Source organism: Mastacembelus armatus, chromosome 15, assembly GCF_900324485.2.
Source record: "Mastacembelus armatus chromosome 15, fMasArm1.2, whole genome shotgun sequence".
NCBI lineage: Eukaryota > Metazoa > Chordata > Actinopteri > Synbranchiformes > Mastacembelidae > Mastacembelus > Mastacembelus armatus.
In genome coordinates this window covers 22845481-22868840 of record NC_046647.1, presented here as the reverse complement: position 1 = coordinate 22868840, position 23360 = coordinate 22845481, and the positions used below count along the sequence as shown (strand labels likewise).

General features: G+C 43.2%; 1 protein-coding gene across 1 annotated transcript; it reads left to right on the top strand.

Annotated features, from left to right (window-relative positions):
• The first annotated feature begins 215 nt into the window (after positions 1-215).
• LOC113132112 (mas-related G-protein coupled receptor member B5-like) lies at positions 216-2637 on the top strand. The gene is made up of 4 exons (XM_026309968.1): positions 216-308; positions 1144-1327; positions 1686-1870; positions 1967-2637. Exons 2-4 carry the CDS (start codon positions 1229-1231, stop codon positions 2493-2495), a joined length of 813 nt encoding a protein of 270 aa, XP_026165753.1. The 5' UTR covers positions 216-308; positions 1144-1228; the 3' UTR covers positions 2496-2637.
• The last annotated feature ends 20723 nt before the right edge of the window (positions 2638-23360 follow it).

Sequence of the window (23360 nt, the reverse complement as noted above, 5' to 3'; positions counted from 1 at the left end):
TTGGTTTTGACAACTTTTACCATTGTGAATAAATCTTTGTTTTTAGCAACTCCTCACCGTCTCCGCATTTGGGTCCAGAACACCAAGTCTCTTTGTCGTGTGCGTCATTATCAATAATGGTCTTTCCTGCTGAGTGTGTGTGTCGTTCTGATGTTCCATGCATATGTTGGTACCTGCCCACTTTTTCCCTCTTCATCAGATGAGATGTAGATAATCAGGAACCTGTGTGTCATCACACACAATATATTATGGTCTGTGTGGCTGCAGAGAACACAACACCACACTTTGTCGTCCTCAACGTTTCAAAGGTAAATTTTATATGACATTACTTTTTTATTCTAGTGTAGCTGCATTGGTTCTATTGCTCTGATAGTACAACTGATACAAATATTTAGAAATCAGTAAGTTTACATTTGCCATGTATTTCTAAGATAACAGAATTAAATGTGTAGTCTGTGGCACAAAGCTGGGGACCTGTGTACTATTCACCTGAGCTGGACAATCATTAAGTTTGATTTCATTTGTTTTCTATTTTGTGTTAAATATAATTTTGATCCCTGGGAAATAAAAGTTCTGTTTCTAACTGTGTACGGAGAAAAGTATAAATAATAAAAACATGGTAAAAATAAAATATATGAGAAGTAAAACTTAGAAAAAGCTAAAGGTGAAATTGTATGTTCCTATTTAGAGATATAATATGTGATGTTTATAAAAAGAGAAATTCAAACAATGATGCAAATGAAGATGCAAACAGATTCAAAATGAGGTCGGCTGTGAACAATAGAAGTACAGTCATACTGTGGTTAAATACTCGTGTTGTTTTTGATCAGAATGTTCTTATAATCTATGTAGTCGGACAATAAAAACAAATGCAGTCTGATCCATCAGCCTCCATTAAACTGTGTGAACCTGCAGATTGAAATGTTTATTCAGAAATTAGAGCCATAAATAAATGGCATTCATTCATAAAACACTGTGATTAAAGCTGTTGCTGCTCACACAGCCACAGTGTTGGCACAGAGACTTATATACTAAATGTCTTTAATAAGAAGAAGACACATTGTGTTTTCAGTTCTTTTGTCATATTACTACTGAAATGAAAAGCACCATAATTCATTTTATCATAATAATTTGTTGCTATAGGTTACCTCCTATCCCAAACTACAGATCTCACTGAAGACCAGGAAAGTTCAACATCACCGTGTTTCAGGAAAGAATTAACAGTGAAATGAAGCCAGACCTTAATCCAATAAACATCATTATTTTGGTGATCAACAGCCTCGGCCTTATTTTGACAGTACCGGCCATCTGTGGACTGTTCACTGTGGTACGTACGTCCCAGCTGACACTTCTGTGTTTCTGTCTGTGTGTGAAGGACATTTAGGGTCTTTGCAGAGCTGAAGCAGGTTTCAGGGCTGGGAGAACTGGATGTTTCTAATGAGACTGTCAGTCATCACTGATTAATATGGATTTGAAAAGGAAAGAAACAGAGGCCTCTCAAGGTGGGAAACAAAGTCAGGATTAGGGATTGGTTTTGTCAGGACTCCTGCCCTGGTCCTGCCGTCTTCCTCCACTCTCCTTCCATCCACCAGATGTTCTTGGACTTTCTCAGATCCACCTGTCCAGTTTTCCAGTTATCAGATGCTGTGTGTCCTTTTTTAATTGTGATCCATGTTCCCCTGCAGGTGCGAAATGATCATGTTGTTCCGATCTACGTCATCAACCTCCTCATCTCTGACCTCATCCAGATCTGCTACATGATCGTGTTGGAAGTAGACCCTGAGAACTATCATAAAAACATCAACCCTATGATTTTTATATTTGATGTGATGGCCCGTGCTGGCTTCATGATGTGTGTGGCCCTGGAAAGGTGAATATCTGTCTCTCCAGGATGTGAATACTGTTTCATCAGGAATGTGCTGTATGATGATGCCCACACTATTTATGTGTTTGTGTTTTATTTCAGGTATTTGGTCATCGCCTGGCCACATTGGTACCAATTCAAACGAAGTGTCACAGTGTCTGTGCTGATTTCTCTCATAGTCTGGCAGTGTCCTTTTATCCCTTACTTAATTGGTTCTCTTTCATCTTACACATCCATCATCATCGTCACCTTTTTCCTCCTTCCCCTCCCTGTGTTCGTCTTCTCCCTGGTTGGAACCCTCAAATCTCTGTCTGCTGCCATCTCAGTCTCCTCTGAGGAGAAACGACAAATAGTGGGAGCTGTGGTTTTGGTCCTGTGTAGTTACACGCTGTCTGTGTTTGTCATCATTTTCTTCTTCTTTCTTGGAGGCAATCCTGCCCTTTCTCTTGTCTTTGCAATTTGCAGCTCGTTCAGTCCCCTCCTAGACTTGGTCCTGTATGTTTTCATGGGCAAAGGGGCCACAGACAAGCTGAGAGCTTTGCTGTGTTGTTGCAGGAAGGAAACCCAACGACCAAAGCAGCAGGTCCTGACTGTGAGTGGTGACAGAACAGGGACAGTCAGCTCCATGTGAGCAGAGAAGCAGGAGAGACAGAAAAGTGTAAGAATATTTGAACCCACTATGTTATTCAACAGCTCAGTTCCTCTTTCTTTGTGTTCCATATTTGATTTGAAATATTCACTCATGTAATCAATAGTTTTTATAGAAAATGCATCTCATGTCCTTTGGGTTTTCTAGTTTTGTCGACACATTGTAGCTGCTTTTTCTTTATTAATATTCACTCTGTCATATTCATTATTGGATTGTTTGTATGTGGAAGTCAAATAAAGTGGAACTACTTTATATTTAGTTTCATGTGTGTTTTTAATAGAAATTGACTGATCTATCGGCCGATTTTTTGCACATTTTAAATAATCGGCATTGGGCCTTTTTGCTGCACATTAGGCCAATTTATAGGCAGGCACATCTGCGACCAGCTAAGCGTGAAGACGTGTTGCGACAGGCAGGTTGTCACCACCGGTGTTCAGTGAGCTGAAAAGCCTAATTTAGCCTTATACATTTCATTGGTTGAATATGAAGCTACTTTTGGAGAGCGACTGTCTGGTCTGTATTGTTAGCGAGCTGTAGTTCAGGCTGTAGGCACGGGTACCAAAACATGCTAACAAGCCCAGCGGCTAAACTATTATAGTCCACACACACGGCTTCAGCTATTGATGGCAGAGGAGAACCATTCATTTCCAACACGTAATTACCTTGTTGCGTATTAGAATTGACGCTGACCGTCATGTGTGCAACAAATGTGAAAGAAACGTGTGAAATTCAGACCAATATTCTCGTTAAAACACGCAAGATAACGTTCCTCAATAAATGTGTCTGTGCGTCCGACACACGTAACACGAGCACGATGCTCCCACCACAAAATACACTTTTAATGAGGAAAGTTAATGTGCATGTTTTAGTCTGAAGTTTGGTCTGAACTGAGTGTTTCTACTTTCACATGCAAATGACTTGTTGCACATATTTGTTTACACAAATTCTTAGACTGTGGCCCTTTGAATTATAGCAGTCTGTCAACAAACATAAGGATCATGACAGATACCCTGCAATAAATCAATCCTGTTTTTTTCCAAAACATATTAGGATTGTGATGTGCATGGAATAATGTAATTATAGAAAAAGTGAGTTTAAAATGACGAATCTTGTTTTGTTTTTTTTTATAATTAGAGTGATGGCTGAAAAGAAATTGAACCCAGTATGGCAGTATTTCACTCAGCCAACATCAGGGAAGGCCAAGTTCAATATCTGCCAGAAGTTGCTGAGCATGGGAGCAGAAAAACCAAGGACAAAAAATACTACAAACATAACAATAATACACTTTTTATTCCTGGGCACTTTTATACCTTGTGAGATGAAGGGGGAAAATTAAAATCGGCCAAAAGAATCGGCATCATATATCGGCCATCAGCTGCCCGGATTTCTAAATATCAGCATCGGCCAGAGAAAACCCATATCGGTCGACCTCTAGTTTTTAATCTGGTGTCAGTTCACAGTGAACATGTGTCAAAGTCTGGATGATCCCTCCTGTGGAAGCCCACATTAAAGCTGAGTGATGATTGTAGGCATGTTGGGTTGGAAAACTGGGCCGTTTGCTCAGAGACACTTTGGTGGCCAGTGATTTTCATGTTCCTGCATTTTCATCTTGTGTTTCATATGAGACACGTTTCTGTTTTCTACCAGATCAACAATACACAATTACACAGACAGAGAATTGATCAGACTCATTCTTTTCATCGATTTATAAATCCTCACATACGCCTGTTTCTCTGTGGAACTGGGTCCATGACATTTATAAATCCTCACATTTATCGTCTTTAAAACATCTGCTGTGATGAAGAACATAAAACAATATAACATGTAGTTTGTATAGTTATTGTAATATAGTAATATAGTAATGATCTATGGAGTCACGTCTTTTTAAATTAGGCTGTTTAACAAATTATTGATTCATTAATATGTTTCCATCTTTCATATTGTGAATTTCATAATGTTGTTTAAAGGCCTTTTTATTGACCTGTTTTGTGTTGTATCATATGTTGCTGGGATTGTTTGTGTGTTTTTCACTTTGTCGTGTGCGTCATTATCAATAATGGTCTTTCCTGCTGAGTGTGTGTGTCGTTCTGATGTAAATCATCCAGCTATTCCCCCATGTTCCCCTGCTGCCCCCTCACTACCACCTGCATAGGCCTGAAACTACAGATACTGGTGCAGTCCCACTGGTTAACGGTTGCTTCCTTCTTATAGTAACGGTTGTTATGGCTGCTGTAAAATATTTCAGCTGTAAGTGACTTTTTCTGCTTAGGAGACATTAATTTTAGGGTCTAGACTAAACCGACCAGAGCCTTCATCTGGTGGGCCGGACTTAGTCGTACAATGAGAAGAGGTTACAGACACTTTAAAGAAACTATTATAAAATTACAATTAAAGGAAGATTTTACTTTAACTGCAGATTTTATTTAACAGATGCAAAAGCTAACAACAAACAATGAATGTGTTTAAATCAGTAAATATTAAAAATCAACAGTACAATAATAAATCAGTTATTTCTATTCGTTCCCTATCACAACTATCATCCTAATCACAACCTCCTGGGTCTTTGAAGGATCGGGCTGAGTATAAAAATCAAAAATGTAAAAATTAGTTGTTGAAAGTCTCGGGTTTAAGCTTGATTCCCTCAGCTTCTCTTCTGTGTTGGAGGCTTTCCTTCAGACCATGTGGCCTGACTGCCATGGGGCAGTCTCGCCTGGTTAGGCAGATGCTGGATATCTCCAGTTGGCCTTAATGCACTGCTGATGGTAGCAAAAATCTTGATGCAGACAGTTTTGTCCAGCAAGTGAAAAGTCGGTACCATCCATCCATCTTCTTCAGCTTATCTGGGACTGGGTTGCGGGGGCAGTAGCCTAAGCCAGTAGCCTTTTCCCTGGACACTTCCTCCAGCTCTTCCGGGGGACAGGCATTCCCAGGCTAGCTGGGACACATAGACACTCCAACGTGTCCTGGGTCTTCCTCGGGGCCTCCTCCCGGTGGGACATGCCCAAAACACCTCCCAAGGGAGGACTCCTCTTGATGTGGGGGAGCAGCAGCTCTACTCTGGGCTCCTCCTGGGTGACCGAGCTCCTCACCCTATCTCTAAGGGAGCGCCTAGCCACCTTCTGGAGGAAGCTCATTTAAGCTGCTTGTATCCGAGATCTTGTCCTTTCAGTCATGACCCAAAGCTCATGACCATAGGTGAGAGTAGGATGGTAGATTGACCGGTAAATCGAGAGCATCGCTGTTGGGGTTATAAGGACAAAAGTTCAAATTGTTGCCATTGTGGAATTAGATCTGAAGATAGGATGTTTATGTGAGAGGTCTGTTTCTCCAGCTGACCTCCATAACCTTATGACCCATGATGAACTGAAGTTTTATTGCACCCAAGTATCCTGTGTCTGGTTTTGTTCCCCACTATAAAAATAAAGGACTGCTAAGTGAAAAGGAGAAGAAGGGTGAAAGTCGCATGGGGAGAGAAGAAAGTCTCTTCTCTCCATTTGCAACTGAGGCGTTTTCACTTGCAGACAGATACTCGGTACAAAGTTGTCGTGTGTTTCATTGCCTTCAGGAAAAGAACCATGTCAGCGTAGCGTAAACCTGACATATTTATTGGTGTTTCCGCCCGGTTTCCAATACGACAGTTTGGATGAAGAGGAGGACGAGGACGCCGTGAATCTCTGCAGAGTCAGCCGTTAGACGGCTGGAGAAAATCCACCCACGTGAATTCGTTGGGAGGTCGGCAGGTCCCCGTCTGGAAACATCCTCTCAGCCCTACTGTCTGATGGAAACCGTGAAGGCAATCCTTGCGTCAAATCAGGTAAAAATCCGCGGGTGAGACTGTGTGAATGGACGTCAGAATAAATGTGTGAGTCTAAATTAAATACCGTTGCAGAGCGGGATTAGAATCAAATTGATTCGAATGCACGAACGGTGAAAACTGTTAGACAAGACCACTTGGATAAAAGACCATGGCAAAATAATCTCCCATGTCAGGCACATGGTCGAGGGGTATCCAGTGTCAGGGACACTAGGAAGGCATTAAAACAGTACTGTGGAGTGAATGTGAATGTTTGTTTATTTGTTTGTTTGTTGATGAAAAGGGAACGTTGGACAGGCAATTGCCAACCGAGTAGAACGGTGTCACTTCCCACTGAAACTGTGTGTTATTTGTTGGGCACAAGTAAAAATTGAAAAGTTGAGTGTGGTGGACGGCTGTATCCGCAGGTAATTAGTACCTGTAGAAGCTTGATACAGTGGACGATCCCCACGCTGTTGTGACTGATCGTTTGCTTGTGCCAAGTTGCAACTATGGGAAAGGGAAACAGTAAACCCCAATTAACGGGGGATCCTAAATTTATGAATACCTATCCCCCAGGATCGGCAAGATATTTGGGTGAATGGAAGAAAAAATATGAGTTTCCTGGGAAACTGGAAACCTGCGCATGCGATAAATTGGTAACTCAATTGAAAGCAGATTGCTGTTTGTAAATGTGCCGCACATACACAAGGTACAGACTCCATATCGAAAGGAAATGAGAAGGCAGATGTAACAGCAAAGGCAGCTGCACAGGGACAATTCGGCAAATGTAATCTATATATTATAGAAGACGTGAAACAGCCCATAGACCATGAAGTACTTTCGGACATGCAGAAAAGAGCCCCACCAGCTGAACAACAACTCTGGCTCAAAGAAGGAGCCACAATAGAGCAAGACCTTTTTAAAATCAAAGACAAACTTTGCCTACCTAGAAGACTTTATTATACAGCAGCTATTTTGACACATGGGCCTTGCCATGTGTCAACAGGAGGGATGGTATATGCAGTGGAAAAGTATTTCCACGCACCAGGATTCAATAGCTACTCAAAAAAATTTTGTAAATCCTGTTTGATTTGCTGTAAACATAACCCACAAGGAAATCTCAGACCAAAGAGAGGGAGATTCCCCAACCCAGATTATCCATTCCAAGTTATTCACATGGATTTTATAGAGTTGTCACAATGTCAGACATACAAGTACTGCCTTGTGCCCAGTAAAAATGCTGATGCATTAACAGTGGCTAAAGCGCCGTGCAAAAATATTATTCCAGATCATGGGATCCCACAGCGAGTGTACAGTGATGATGGTCCACATTTTGTGAATGAAGTAGTTACACAAATGTCAAAACACCTGGGGTTCGAGTTAAAAAAACATTGCTCATACCACCCCCAGAGTGCAGGACTAGTTGAAAGAACTAATGGCACTATAAAAATGAGATTGAGAAAAACCATGGAACAAACGGGGAGGACATGGGTAGAATGCCTCCCCCTGGTAAAAATGTACATGAGGGTCACGCCAACAGACAAAGGCCTGACCCCATTTGAAATCCTTTATGGGAGACCTTTTACACTTCCCATTTGTGAGGATGTGTGTGAAAAACCTCAAGGAGAAACTACTCTTGCAGAGTGGATGAGTAAAATGCTAAAGACCAAGGAAGTTGTGAGTGCAAATAATCTGCCAGATGACCTTTTGTCTCCACAGGGGCAGAGGGTTAAACCAGGAGACCAAGTGCTGATAAAGGTCATAAAAAGGAAAACCTGGTCTACACCTAAGTGGGAAGGACCCTACACTGTGATCCTGACTACACCCACAGCTGTAAAGATCCAAGAGAGACCCACGTGGATTCATCAGAGCCACTGTAAGGTACTGCAACACCTGGTGAGTGTCGAGTAGAGGTGGAAGTCAGCCGGTATCAAAACCTTTGGCCGCTGAAGAAAACATCTAATCCTCGCTCCCAGCTATGGCACCCACCGCCTGCCCTAAAGGGTGGGAATGTGTTCTCCTACCATTATGGCTCTGCCTGACCATACTGGTAATCTTCCTCACAATGGCAGATTTAGAGACTATAGCGAATAACAATTTTACGAAGGAGCACAAAAAAACCTAGGGCCAAACGATGGACACGTACTGACCTCACAGACTGGCACTGGATGCAGGAAATGACTGGAATGCCCCATCCGTTTAAGACTAATATATGGTATAGATATGCTGCCAAAATGTTCACCCAAGCCTTTGTGTCCTATACTCTCCTACAAACAATTCTGTTGGAGGAAGAGGACCGAATGTAAAGGAGATGTGAATGTTTGTCTTTTATCTATGTAACGTTTTAGGTAGCAAGCCATAAGGTGACTGCCCTGGTGAGGGAGTCGGCTGGGAATTTTTCCCTGAAGGAGGGGTTTTTCGCCCAGCCTTGCTACATACATATCTATGTGTGTTATTCATTTTTATTTTAGCATTAACACTGTTAGATTAGGACCTATGTGATTTCCTCCACTCCCTCCGTGGTCTGTCATGAATGATGGTGACTCAGAAAATCTTATGAAGTTGGGTCAGCCTGATGTATGTTTCACAATGACAAACAGGAGGGAAATGATGGGGTTATAAGGACAAAAGTTCAAATTGTTGCCATTGTGGAATTAGATCTGAAGATAGGATGTTTATGTGAGAGGTGTGTTTCTCCAGCTGACCTCCATAACCTTATGACCCATGATGAACTGAAGTTTTATTGCACCCAAGTATCCTGTGTCTGGTTTTGTTCCCCACTATACAGATAAAGGACTACTAAGTGAAAAGGAGAAGAAGGGTTAAAGTCGCATGGGGAGAGAAGAAAGTCTCTTCTTGCAACTGAGGCGTTTTCACTTGCAGACAGATACTCGGTACAAAGTTGTCGTGTGTTTCATTGCCTTCAGGAAAAGAACCATGTCAGTGTAGCGTAAACCTGACAATCGCCTCTTGGCTCAGCTCCTTCTTCACCACAACAGACCGGTACACCTGCTGGACTCCATTACTTCTGCCGATGCCCAGATCCATCTATCAATCTTACATTCCGTCCTTCCCTCACTCGTGAACAACACCCCAAGATACTTAAACTCCTCCACCTGAAGCAGGATCTTTCCCCTGGCCTCGGACTTGGAGGTGCTGATTCTCATTCCAGCCGCTTCACACTCCAACGCACACTGGAGATCCTGGCTCGATGGAGCCAACAGGACATCATCTGCAAAAAGCAGGTGGTCCCCGAACTGGACTCCCTCTGGCCCCTGACTGCGCCTAGAAATTCTGTCCATAAAAATAATAAACAGAACCGGTGGCAAAGGGTAGCCCTGCCAGAGTCCAACATGCACTGGGAACAGGTCGATCATCGACCTCTGGCCTAGGGTGTCCTCGTGCCATGTGCACTGATGGACACCCTTATGCTTGAACATGGTATTCATTATGGACAAACTGTGACTAGCACAGAAGTCCAACAACAGAACACCACTCGGATTCAGATCGGGGAGGCCGTTCCTCTCAATCACACCCATCAAGGTTTCACTGTCACTGCCCACGTGAGCATTGAAGTCCCCCAACAGAATTATGGAGTCCCCAGTACGAGCACCTTTCAGTACCCCGCCAAGAGACTCCAAAAAGGCCGGTACTCCACTGTTGTTCAGCCCATAGGCCAAAACAACAGCGAGAGACCTGTCCCTGACCCAAAGGCCTCCCTGAATGAAATAACCCTTTCATTCATGGGGGAAACTCCAATACGTGGCGGCTGAGCTGGGGAGCTATGAACAAGCCCGCACCAGCTCACCGCCTCCCACTGCGAGCAACTCCAGAGTAGAAGAGAGTCCAGCCCCTCTCACGGAGCTGGGTTCCAGAGCCCAGGTTGTGCGTGGAGGCGAGGCCAACTATCTCTAGTCAGTACTGCTCAAACTCCCGCACAAGCTCAGGCTTATTCCCCCCCAGTGGGGAGACATTCCATGTCCCTAGTGCCAGTTGCAGCATCCAGGGATCGGGTTGCCTAGGGTCCCCACCCTCGACCACTGCCCAATCCACAGAGCACCGGCCCCTTATGGATCCTCCTACGGGTGGCGGGTCCACAGAAGGGAGGCCCCACGTTGCTCTTTCAGGCTTTGCCTGGCTGGGCCCCAATGGGGGGAGACCCAGCCACCAGGCGCTCGCCAACGGCCCCCGAACCCAGGCCTTCCTCCAGGTGTGGCCCCGGCTTCGCTGTGCCGGGAGACGTCACGGTCCTTGTTGTTTGCTTCATAAGGGGTCTATGAACCACTCTTGGTCTGGTCCATCACCTAGGACCTGTTTGCCTCCCATGGGGTTGCCCGGGGCTATTTGCCCCTGGCAGGGAAAAGTCGGTACCAACCAGCAAAATTCTAGGGTTTATATCCAGTTTCTCCTGCATCAGGTGGAGCTTATTTTAGAGTTTTGATTAACCAAATTTGTACTTCCCTCATCCTGTTGGTCAGTTACCAAGCAGACTTTGTGAGGTGAGATGGCGTGTTCAGTGCATGGCCAGCAACTTCAAGCTGCATGACACTTTAGTTCTCTGCCCTGGTCATTATTTTCATTTCAAAATGTTAATTCTGTTTTAGTTTAGGTATTTCCCTTTTTCTCCCAGCCATCTGTTCATCCAGTTTGCTTTTGCTTCCCTGTTGACCTGTGGACACAACTTATTTTAATTCCATTAACTCATTTGAACAATGATTTCTTTCCCTGTAAAACAGATTCTTATATTTAATCACATTTCCATTACTATATGTCGTGCAGTCAACTACAATAAAGTCATAGTGTAATCTTCTTTTCCTTTGGGCTGCTCCCTTCAGGGGTCTCCACAGCCAATCATCTGCCTCCATTTAACCCTATCCTCTGTATCCTCCTCACCCACACCAACTATCCTCATGTCCTCCTTCACTACATCCAAGAACCTCTAGGCCTCCTTCCTGGCAACTCTAACCTCAGCATCCTGTTACCAATGTATTCACTGTCGCTCCTCTGAACATGTCCAAACCATCTCAATCTGGCTTCCCTGGCCTTTTCTCCAAAACATCTAACATGAGCTGTCCCTCTGATGTGCTCATTCCTGATCCTATCCATCCTCGTCACTCCCAGAGAGAACCTCAACATCTTCAGCTCTGCTACCTCCAGCTCTGCCTCCTGTCTTTGTCTCAGTGCCACTGTCTCTAAACCAGACAACATTGCTGGTCTCACCACTGTCTTGTCCACCTTTCCTTTCATTCTTGCTGACACTCTTTTGTCACACATCACACCTGACACTTTCCTCCACCCGTTCCAACCTGCTTGCACACGTCTCTTCACTTCTTTTCCACACTCTCCGTTGCTCTGGACTGTTGACCGTAGGTCCTTAAAATCCTCCACCTTCTTCACCTCTACTCCCTGTAACCTCACCGTTCTACTTGAGTCCCTCTCATCTACGCACATGTACTCTGTTTTACTGCGGCTCAGCTTCATTCCTCTGCTTTCCAGAGCAAACCTCCACCTCTCTAGATTTTCCTCCACCTGCTCCCTGCTCTCACTACAGATGACAATGTCATCTGCAAACATCATGGTCCACAGAGATTCCTGTCTAATCTCATCTGTCAGCCTGTCCATCACCACAGCAAACAAGAAGGGGCTCAAAGCCGATCCTTGGTGCAGCCCCACCTCCACCTTGAACTCCTCTGTCACCCCTACAGCACACATCACCACTGTCTTACAGCTCTCATGCATGTCCTGCACCACTCGAACATACTTCTCTGCCACTCCAGACTTCCTCATACAAAACCACAGCTCCTCTCTAAGCACCCTGTCATACGCTTTTTCCAAATCTACAAAAACCCAATGCAGCTCCTTCTGGCCATCTCTGTTCTTCTCCATCAACATTCTCAAAGCAAATATTGCATCTGTGGTTCTCTTTCTTGGCATGAAACCAACAGGAACAACTGCCTTTCCACTCTTCATCCTCTTCAATACCTTCCTCCCTTCATCCTTACTGATCTTGGCTACTTCCTGCTCCACAACAGTCACCTCTTCTACTCTGTGCTCTCTAACATTTTCCTCATTCATCAGCTCTTCAAAGTATACCTTCCATCTTAATTTATAAATATGTTTTACATCTTTCATAATGTGAATTTCATAATGTTGTTTAAATGCATTTTTATTGGCCTGTTTTGTGTTGTATCATATGTTGCTGGGATTGTTTGTGTGTTTTTCACTTTGTCGTGTGCGTCATTATCAATAATGGTCTTTCCTGCTGAGTGTGTGTGTCGTTCTGATGTTCCATGCATATGTTGGTACCTGCCCACTTTTTCCCTCTTCATCAGATGAGATGTAGATAATCAGGAACCTGTGTGTCATCACACACAATATATTATGGTCTGTGTGGCTGCAGAGAACACAACACCACACTTTGTCGTCCTCAACGTTTCAAAGGTAAATTTTATGACATTACTTTTTTATTCTAGATTCTGTTACTCTAATTAATCCATCTACAGTAAATGCAATTAACAATGTGTATCATTTTTAATGTTGATCTAAATATTTTTGTACAATTTCTAACAATACCAGAAAATAACTGTGTAGACTGTCACAAATCTGGGGACCAGTATAGCTGCTATTGACCTCAGCTGTCAAATCAGGTTCTTTGGATTTTCTCTTTCCTGTTAAAGAAAATGTTGTTGTGTATAAAATAATGAGGATCTGGTTGTGTAACAAAGAAACAACTTTCTATAGAAGCATATAAAACAGTCACATCAAAAAATGCAAACAAACATGCAAATGAAGATGGAAAGTGATGAGCAATGACAGCAGCTATGGACAGTAGATGCAGATTAAATCAAATAAAGACGGGGCTTTAAAGGACGATGTTCTTTGGAAATATCAGAAATGATCCGATTTTTACAACTGATACAAAATGTTTTCAATGATATTAAACCAATTTCCTGTCACATTTCCAGTTATTTGTTGTATATTAGAAAGAGAAGCACCTTCATTGATATGACCACAATATATTTCTTGTTATAGGTTACCTCCTATCCCACCACAGATCTCACTGAAGAATGGGGGATTTCAACAACACCACAGTTTATCAGAACAACAGCTACAGTGACTTGGATTTTGATTATATTTTTTTGTTTTTCATTGATTGTACCTTCATTAGCCTCGGTCTTCCTCTGACCCTGCTGGCCATCTCTGCTCTGATTTCTCTGGTACCAACATCACAGCTGACACTTGTGTGTTTCTGTCTGTGTGTGAAGGACATTTAGGATCTTTGCAGAGGTGAAGCAGGTATCAGGGCTGGGAGAACTGGATGTTTCTAATGAGACTGACTATAATTCTGGGCTAAACCTCCATGTAAATACACAATTAAAAGAGATTTTTATTAAAATACACAGATTATTCATATGCTCAGTTCCCTGTACCTGCCCACCTCATGTGTTTCCTTATATCTGTACCCAAACCTGACAGGATTTATTTATCTTAAATGCAACAATAATAAAATGTCATAGTGTGTTAGACTCACCATACGTTTGCCTGATTATCTAAATCTCTGGTGATGCAAAGGGCTTGTGTTTTACAAATGATTGTAAAACCTGAACAGCTGCCATTTTAATTTTTTTCCATGTTCTCCTGCAGGTACGTGATGACCACGTTGCTCCCATCTTTGTCATCAACCTTCTCATCGCTGACCTCCTTCAGATCTGTTGTATTAATCAAACCATTACATTACTTTTTCTATACTGGATATTGAATCCTGGCTTCTTCTGGACACTCTTTACTACTTCTTTCTGATGGCCAGTGTTGGCTTCATGATGTGTGTCGCCCTGGAAAGGTGAATATCTGTCTTTTCCAGATGTCTTTGTACCTTCATGTGTCTGACAGCTTCTGTTTCATCAGCACATTTTTCTGAAATATGCTGAGAGTCAGAAATGTCCTGTATGATGATGTCCAGACTGATGGATGTGTTTATGTTGTGTTTCAGGTGTTTGATCATCTACCGGCCCCTGTGGTATCGCATCAACAGGAGTGTTAAAGTCTCTGTGTTGATTTGTGTCATAGTCTGGTTGACTCCTGTGGTCCCGTTCTCATTTGCCTATTCGAATTCTCAAATCACGTCCATCATCTGCACCACCTTTCTCCTCCTTCCCTTCCCTGTGTTCGTCTTCTCCCTGGTTGGAACCCTCAAATCTCTGTCTGCTTCCATCTCAGTCTCCTCTGAGGAGAAACGACGAGTTGTAGGAGCTGTGGTTTTGGTGTTCCTCATATACGTGATGCTGTTTGTGCCTATTATCACTGACTGGCTGCCAAATACAGGGATTCATTCTTTTCATGTTGTGTCTTCTACATTTATGAGGCTGAGTCCTATTGCAGACTTGGTCCTGTATTTTTTCATGGGCAAAGGGGCCACAGACAAGCTGAGAGCTTTGCTGTGTTGTTGCAGGAAGGAAACCCAACGACCAAAGCAGCAGGTCCTGACTGTGAGTGGTGACAGAACAGGGACAGTCAGCTCCATGTGAGCAGAGAAGCAGGAGAGACAGAAAAGTGTAAGAATATTTGAACCCACTATGTTATTCAACAGCTCAGTTCCTCTTTCTTTGTGTTCCATATTTGATTTGAAATATTCACTCATGTAATCAATAGTTTTTATAGAAAATGCATCTCATGTCCTTTGGGTTTTCTAGTTTTGTCGACACATTGTAGCTGCTTTTTCTTTATTAATATTCACTCTGTCATATTCATTATTGGATTGTTTGTATGTGGAAGTCAAATAAAGTGAAACTACTTTATATTTAGTTTCATGTGTGTTTTTAATCTGGTGTCAGTTCACAGTGAACATGTGTCAAAGTCTGGATGATCCCTCCTGTGGAAGCCCACATTAAAGCTGAGTGATGATTGTAGGCATGTTGGGTTGGAAAACTGGGCCGTTTGCTCAGAGACACTTTGGTGGCCAGTGATTTTCATGTTCCTGCATTTTCATCTTGTGTTTCATATGAGACACGTTTCTGTTTTCTACCAGATCAACAATACACAATTACATTTTACATTTTACATTTACATTTTCGTCTGGTTAGGCAGATGCTGGATGTGTCTGGTTGACCGTAATGCACTGCAGATGGTAGCAAAGATCTTGATGCAGACAGAGTTTCGTCCAGCAACTGAAAAGTCGGTACCATCCATCCATCTATCCATCCATCCATCCATCTATCTTCTTCCGCTTATCTGGGGCTGGGTCGTGGGGGCAGTAGCCTAAGCAGGGATACCCAGACTTCCTTTTCCCTGGACACTCCCTGCAGCTCTTCCGGGGGTACACCAAGGTGTTGCCAGGCTAGCCGGGAGACATAGTCCCTCCAGTGTGTCCTGGGTCTTCCCCAGGGCCTCCTCCTGGTGGGACATGCCTGGTACACCTCCCCAGGGAGGCGCCCAGGAGGCATCCAGAACAGATGCCCGAGCCACCTCAGCTGACTCCTCTCGATGTGGAGGAGCAGCGGCTGTACTCCGAGCTCCTACCGCGTGACCGAGCTCGTCACCCTATCTCTAAGGGAGCATCCAGGCACCTTGCGTAGGAAGCTCATTTCAGCCGATAGATCCAAGATCTTGTCCTTTCGGTCATGACCCAAAGCTCATGACCATAGGTGAGAGGAGGATCGTAGATTGACTGGTAAATCAAGAGCTTCGCCTTTCGGCTCAGCTCCTTCTTCACCACAAAGGAGCAGTACACTGACTGCATTACTGCTGCTGATACCCAGATCCGTCTGTCAATCTCACGTTCCGTTCTTACCTCACTCGTGAACAAGACCCCAAGAAAAACTCTTCCACCTGAGGCAGGATCTCTCCCCTGGCCTGGAGATGGCAAGCCACCTTTTTCCAGTTGAGTACCATGGCCTTGGACTTGGACGTGCTGATTGTCATCCCAGCCGCTTCACACTCGGTTGCAAACGCCCCAACACACGCTGGAGATCCTGGCTCGATGGAGCCAACAGGACAACATCTGTAAAAAGCAGAGATGAGATCCTGTGGTCCCCGAACTGGACTCCCTCCGGCCCGTGGCTGCGCTTTGAAATTCTGTCCATAAAAACAATGAAAAGAACCAGTGACAAAGGGCAGCCCTGCCGGAGTTCAACGTGCACTGGGAACAGGCCTGACTTACTGCTGGCAATGCGAACCAAGCTCCTGCTCCGTTTGTACAGAGACTGGATAGCCCTCAGGAAAGGGCCCCGGACCACATACTCCTGGAGTACCTCCCACAGGATGTCGCGAGGGGCACGGTCGAATGCCTTCTTCAAGTCCACAAAACACATATGAACTGGTTGGGCAAACTCCCATGAACCCTTGAGCATCCTCGAGAGGGTATAGAGCTGGTCAAGTGTTCCACGACCGGGACGGAAACCACATTGTTCCTCCTGGATCCTTGAGTGACTGGATCCTCCTCTCCAGTACCCTGGCATAGACCTTGGGTGATGGATGGATCAGCCTCCAAATCCCCAGCCCCTGCTTCCCTTATGGAAGATGTGTGTTGGCGAGGTTAAGGAGATCCTCAAAGTATTCCTTCACCATCCGACAATATCCCCAGTCGAGGTCATCAGCTCCCCACTTCCACTGTAAACAGTGCTGGCAGAGCACTGCTTCCCCCTCCTGAGCTGCTTCGGGAGTCCAACAAGCCAACCAAGCTCTGTAAGACTCCGTCTTTAGCTTGACGGCATTCCTGTCAGGCTCTCGTAGGTGGGAGTTACAGACCTCTCTAACAGAGGGTTCAGCCAAAAGTTCCCAACAGACCCTCACAGTACGGTTGGGCCTGCTAAGTCTGTCCCGCTTCCTCCTCCGCCAGCGGATCCTACTAGCCACCAGGTAGTGATCAGTTGACAGCTCTGCCCCTCTCTTCACCCTAGTGTTCAAGACATACGGCCGAAAGTCGATCATCGACCTCTGGCCTAGGGTGTCCTGGTGCCATGTGCATTGATGGACACCCCTTATGCTTGAGCATGGTGTTCGTTATGGACAAAATGTGACTAGCACAGAAGTCCAACAACAGAACACCACTCGGGTACAGATCGCGGAGACCGTTCCTCCCAGTCACACTCCTCCAGGTTTCACTGTTGCTGCCCACGTGAGCATTGAAGTCCCCCTACAGAATTATGGAGCCCCCAGTAGACGCACCTTCCAGCACCCCCCCCAAGAGACTCCAAAAATGGCCCATAGGCCGAAACAACAGTGAGAAACCTGTCCCCAACCCGAAGGCGCAGGGAAACGACCCTTTCATTCAAGGGGGAAAACTCCAACACGTGGCGGCTGAGCTGGGGAGGTATGAGCAAGCCCACACCAGCTCGCCCCCTCTCATCGCAACCTGGTTGTTTTATTTGTGTCTGTGAAGAGAAATGACAGAGACAGAGATAGACAGAGAGTAAACCCTGTCTGCTTTCTTTATTTTACAAAAGCACAGCATTTTGTTATGAGTGTATACAAATTAAATTAGACCCATTACAGATTCAAAAGATATATTGCTTTTATCTGTACAATCAAAACTGACGGAGTAATTAAAGTTTGTTTCAGCGTTATCAGGAGAAGATGCCACAAGACGCGTCTGCACATTCGTCGACCCCTGAGGGTTAAACTTATATGTAATGACAACAACGGAGATCTATGGGATAAAAACGCCCTACTGAACCTACCAGTAAGTACAGTAGGTTGCAGTAGGTGAGTAGGGACCTACTGACCTGACCTGACTTGAAAACGTCTATTCAGTAGGAAGACAACAATCAAAATAGGTGGTTTGTCGTTCTGATGTTCCATGCATATGTTGGTACCTGCCCACTTTTTCCCTCTTCATCAGATGAGATGTAGATAATCAGGAACCTGTGTGTCATCACACACAATATATTATGGTCTGTGTGGCTGCAGAGAACACAACACCACACTTTGTCGTCCTCAACGTTTCAAAGGTAAATTTTATATGACATTACTTTTTTATTCTAGTGTAGCTGCATTGGTTCTATTGCTCTGATAGTACAACTGATACAAATATTTAGAAATCAGTAAGTTTACATTTGCCATGTATTTCTAAGATAACAGAATTAAATGTGTAGTCTGTGGCACAAAGCTGGGGACCTGTGTACTATTCACCTGAGCTGGACAATCATTAAGTTTGATTTCATTTGTTTTCTATTTTGTGTTAAATATAATTTTGATCCCTGGGAAATAAAAGTTCTGTTTCTAACTGTGTATGGAGAAAAGTATAAGTAATAAAAACATGGTAAAAATAAAATATATGAAAAGTAAAATTTAGAAAAAGCTAAAGGTGAAATTGTATGTTCCTATTTAGAGATATAATATGTGATGTTTATAAAAAGAGAAATTCAAACAATGATGCAAATGAAGATGCAAATTCATTCAAAGTGAGTGAACAATAGAACAATAGAATTACAGTCATACTGTGGTTAAACTGGACACATTTTTCTTTTTTTAATTACATTTAGTTTTGATGTAGGAAACATGAATATATGAAAAAAACTGTCAAATATTAGTTTTAATGGATTTTTCCCCCATTACTGTAATTGCTTATTTCATGATGATCATGTTTTAATGTGAGGTTGATGTAGTATTAATAATTTGAAAATTATTATTTTAAATTTCATATTTAAAGCTGCATTGGTTCTAATATCAATCTATCTAAAGTAAATACATTTAAAAATTAATATGATTTTAACTTTTTCTGTAAATATTTTTGTCCAATTTCTAACAAGAATACCAGAAATAACTGTGTAGACTGTCACAAATCTGGGGACCAGTATAGCTGCTATTGACCTCAGCTGTCAAATCAGGTTCTTTGGATTTTCTCTTTCCTGTTAAAGAAAATGTTGTTGTGTATCAAATAATGAGGATCTGGTTGTGTAACAAAGAAACAACTTTCTATAGAAGCATATAAAACAGTCACATCAAAAAATGCAAACAAACATGCAAATGAAGATGGAAAGTGATGAGCAATGACAGCAGCTATGGACAGTAGATGCAGATTAAATCAAATAAAGACGGGGCTTTAAAGGACGATGTTCTTTGGAAATATCAGAAATGATCCGATTTTTACAACTGATACAAAATGTTTTCAATGATATTAAACCAATTTCCTGTCACATTTCCAGTTATTTGTTGTATATTAGAAAGAGAAGCACCTTCATTGATATGACCACAATATATTTCTTGTTATAGGTTACCTCCTATCCCACCACAGATCTCACTGAAGAATGGACATTCTGTTTTACGTGCATTGTACCGTCATCGGCCTCGGTCTTCCTCTGACCCTGTTGGCCATCTCAGCTCTGATTTCTCTGGTACCAACATCACAGCTGACACTTGTGTGTTTCTGTCTGTGTGTGAAGGACATTTAGGATCTTTGCAGAGGTGAAGCAGGTATCAGGGCTGGGAGAACTGGATGTTTCTAATGAGACTGACTATAATTCTGGGCTAAACCTCCATGTAAATACACAATTAAAAGAGATTTTTATTAAAATACACAGATTATTCATATGCTCAGTTCCCTGTACCTGCCCACCTCATGTGTTTCCTTATATCTGTACCCAAACCTGACAGGATTTATTCATCTTAAATGCAACAATAATAAAATGTCATAGTGTGTTAGACTCACCATACGTTTGCCTGATTATCTAAATCTCTGGTGATGCAAAGGGCTTGTGTTTTACAAATGATTGTAAAACCTGAACAGCTGCCATTTTTATTTTTATCCATGTTCTCCTGCAGGTACGTGATGACCACGTTGCTCCCATCTTTGTTATCAACCTTCTCATCTCTGACCTCCTTCAGATCTGCTACATGATTCAGTATGTTACAAACACTGAATATATAACAGTGTTTCATATTCTTTACGGGACTACTGTGATGTCCAGCATTGGCTTCATGATGTGTGTCGCCCTGGAAAGGTGAATATCTGTCTTTTCCAGATGTCTTTGTACCTTCATGTGTCTGACAGCTTCTGTTTCATCAGCACATTTGTCTGAAATATGCTGAGAGTCAGAAATGTCCTGTATGATGATGTCCAGACTGATGGATGTGTTTATCTTGTGTTTCAGGTGTTTGATCATCACCCGGCCCCTGTGGTATCGCATCAACAGGAGTGTTAAAGTCTCTGTGTTGATTTGTGTCATAGTCTGGTTGTTTCCTGTGGTCCTGTTCATATTACTTAGTATGTTCCATATGCAGATAATCTATGTAGCTTTTTTCCTCCTTCCCCTCCCTGTGTTCGTCTTCTCCCTGGTTGGAACCCTCAAATCTCTGTCTGCTTCCATCTCAGTCTCCTCTGAGGAGAAACGACGAGTTGTAGGAGCTGTGGTTTTGGTGTTCCTCATATACGTGATGCTGTTCCTGCCCTTTATCATTCAGTTATTGTCAAACACAGATTATCCTTTTCTCTCGGCTGTCTCTTTGATCTTTATGAGGCTGAGTCCTATTGCAGACTTGGTCCTGTATTTTTTCATGGGCAAAGGGGCCACAGACAAGCTGAGAGCTTTGCTGTGTTGTTGCAGGAAGGAAACCCAACGACCAAAGCAGCAGGTCCTGACTGTGAGTGGTGACAGAACAGGGACAGTCAGCTCCATGTGAGCAGAGAAGCAGGAGAGACAGAAAAGTGTAAGAATATTTGAACCCACTATGTTATTCAACAGCTCAGTTCCTCTTTCTTTGTGTTCCATATTTGATTTGAAATATTCACTCATGTAATCAATAGTTTTTATAGAAAATGCATCTCATGTCCTTTGGGTTTTCTAGTTTTGTCGACACATTGTAGCTGCTTTTTCTTTATTAATATTCACTCTGTCATATTCATTATTGGATTGTTTGTATGTGGAAGTCAAATAAAGTGAAACTACTTTATATTTAGTTTCATGTGTGTTTTTAATCTGGTGTCAGTTCACAGTGAACATGTGTCAAAGTCTGGATGATCCCTCCTGTGGAAGCCCACATTAAAGCTGAGTGATGATTGGAGGCATGTTGGGTTGGAAAACTGGGCCGTTTGCTCAGAGACACTTTGGTGGCCAGTGATTTTCATGTTCCTGCATTTTCATCTTGTGTTTCAATTCAATTCAATTCAATTTATTTGTATAGCACCAAATCACAATACAAATAATCTCAAGGCACTTTCCAAAAACAAGAAAACCCAGCAAATCCCTTATGAGTAGCACTTGGTGACTCCCTTAGACGGAAGCAAAAACCTCCAGCAGACCAGACTCTTAGTTTGGGCGGCCATCTGCCTCGACCGGTTGGGGTGAGTGGATAGAGCAGAGAGAAAAGAACAGCAACAATAAACAACAAATAGACACTGTAGGTTGGTGGGGCCAGTAACTGCACATCAGTGATATACAGCTCCAGGACCAGGGACACCTGCAGAAGGTACAGAGAGAGAGAGATAGAGGGAGAGAGCACAAACTAGGGGAGAGAGAGAGCACAAAGGTAGTGACATTCAATGGTGGAATATACATGTGAGGGGGGAGGAGAGGGGAAGGGAAGGAAGAGGGGGGTTAGCGTAAGGGAGCTCAGTACACCGATGGTCCTTGGGCAGTCTAGGCCTATAGCAACATAACTAAGGGATGGTTCAGGGTTGCCTGAGGCCAGCCCTAACTATACGCTTTGTCAAAGACGAAGGTTTTAAGTCTAGCCTTAAAGGTACAGAGAGTGTCTGCCTCCTGAACCCAGGCTGAGAGCTGGTTCCACAGGAGAGGAGCTTGACAGCTAAAGGCTCTGCCTCCCATTATACTTTTGGAAACTCTGGAACCACAAGCAGACCTGTACTCTGAGAGCGAAGTGCTCTATTGGGATGATATGGTACTATGAGGTCTTTAAGGTATGAAGGAGCTTGATCAGAATCAAACAGTTTTATTGCCAGGTACAGCAAAGAGCACTTTACAGTACTAGGAATTTGTCTTGGTGTCTGGTGTAACCATATATACAGATATGGAGTATGTATACAATTTTAAAATAAAATAAATACTATATACAGAAAAGTGAGTGAGGAGTGGAGTGACCTGGGGAGAAGACTGCTCAGAAGTACATATTGCCATGGAAAGTCCAATATATCGACCCTGTCACCCCTTTAGACTATTTGGAGTGGTAAGACTGACAATAAGCATCTTGATTGTTATATCAGTAATCACAGTTTTATCTATTTTGTTTCTCTTTGAGAAGGGTTTGCAACAGGCAGAGAATGCTACTAACATTCCTGGTATCTTCTCCTCCCTTGAGAAGGAATTGCGACAGCCAGGTAATGCCATGAACAACACTAAAACAAAACCTAAGACAAAGAGAGCCAATGATGTACCGACTTATCTTCTGGGCCAATAAGACTCAAACTGTGCAGTTTGATTTTTGTAATGTGGTCAATTGTGACAATGTGCAACAAGAACCGCTAACAGGGGCGGATAAGTATATCTGTGCCACTTTCGTGGGAGCTACCTGGTGTCCAACATGGTTTTATGTAGGATGAAATACAGGACTAAAACAGTGGGGATACAAACCATATCGAGCGCAGAGGAAGTGGAACGAGGGAAAGAACCTTTTGCAATGACTTTCAATAGTCAAGGGCACAACCCCTCCCCATTGCACAAAAGGCCACCCATTACCTTTTAACCCTCAAGGACCCTACCACCATTGACTCAGACCTCTATGTGTTAGGGGCCAATATTCCTGGAAATGATTCCCTGGGGCAATTCCAGATCAAGGTTTTCTATCGCACACATCATGAGACAACTGGTACCAACCAGCCTACTAAGGCACCAAGTACAGACAAACCTGACGAGATGCCATCCCAGTCCCCCATTTTAACAGTATTAAACCTCACCACCCTCAAAGAACCTTACACTGATAAAAATGAATGGTTGAATTGGATCGCCTACACATCCCAGCAACTGCGAGTTTCTGATTGTATTGTATCTGCGGCAGCCAGACCACAACTAGGGACTATGCCCTTTAGACTTAATCCACACAATGATGCAACAGACCTGAACTGTACACCGCAGCTGTTTACTTCCACCTGCCCTTGGGCC

Coding starts and splice junctions, on each gene's coding strand:
- LOC113132112 (XM_026309968.1), top strand. CDS start 1,229: ATGAAGCCAGACCTTAATCCAATAAACATCATTATTTTGGTGATCAAC. Junction 1,328..1,685: donor TCTGTGGACTGTTCACTGTG/GTACGTACGTCC, acceptor GTTCCCCTGCAG/GTGCGAAATGATCATGTTGT. Junction 1,871..1,966: donor ATGTGTGTGGCCCTGGAAAG/GTGAATATCTGT, acceptor GTTTTATTTCAG/GTATTTGGTCATCGCCTGGC.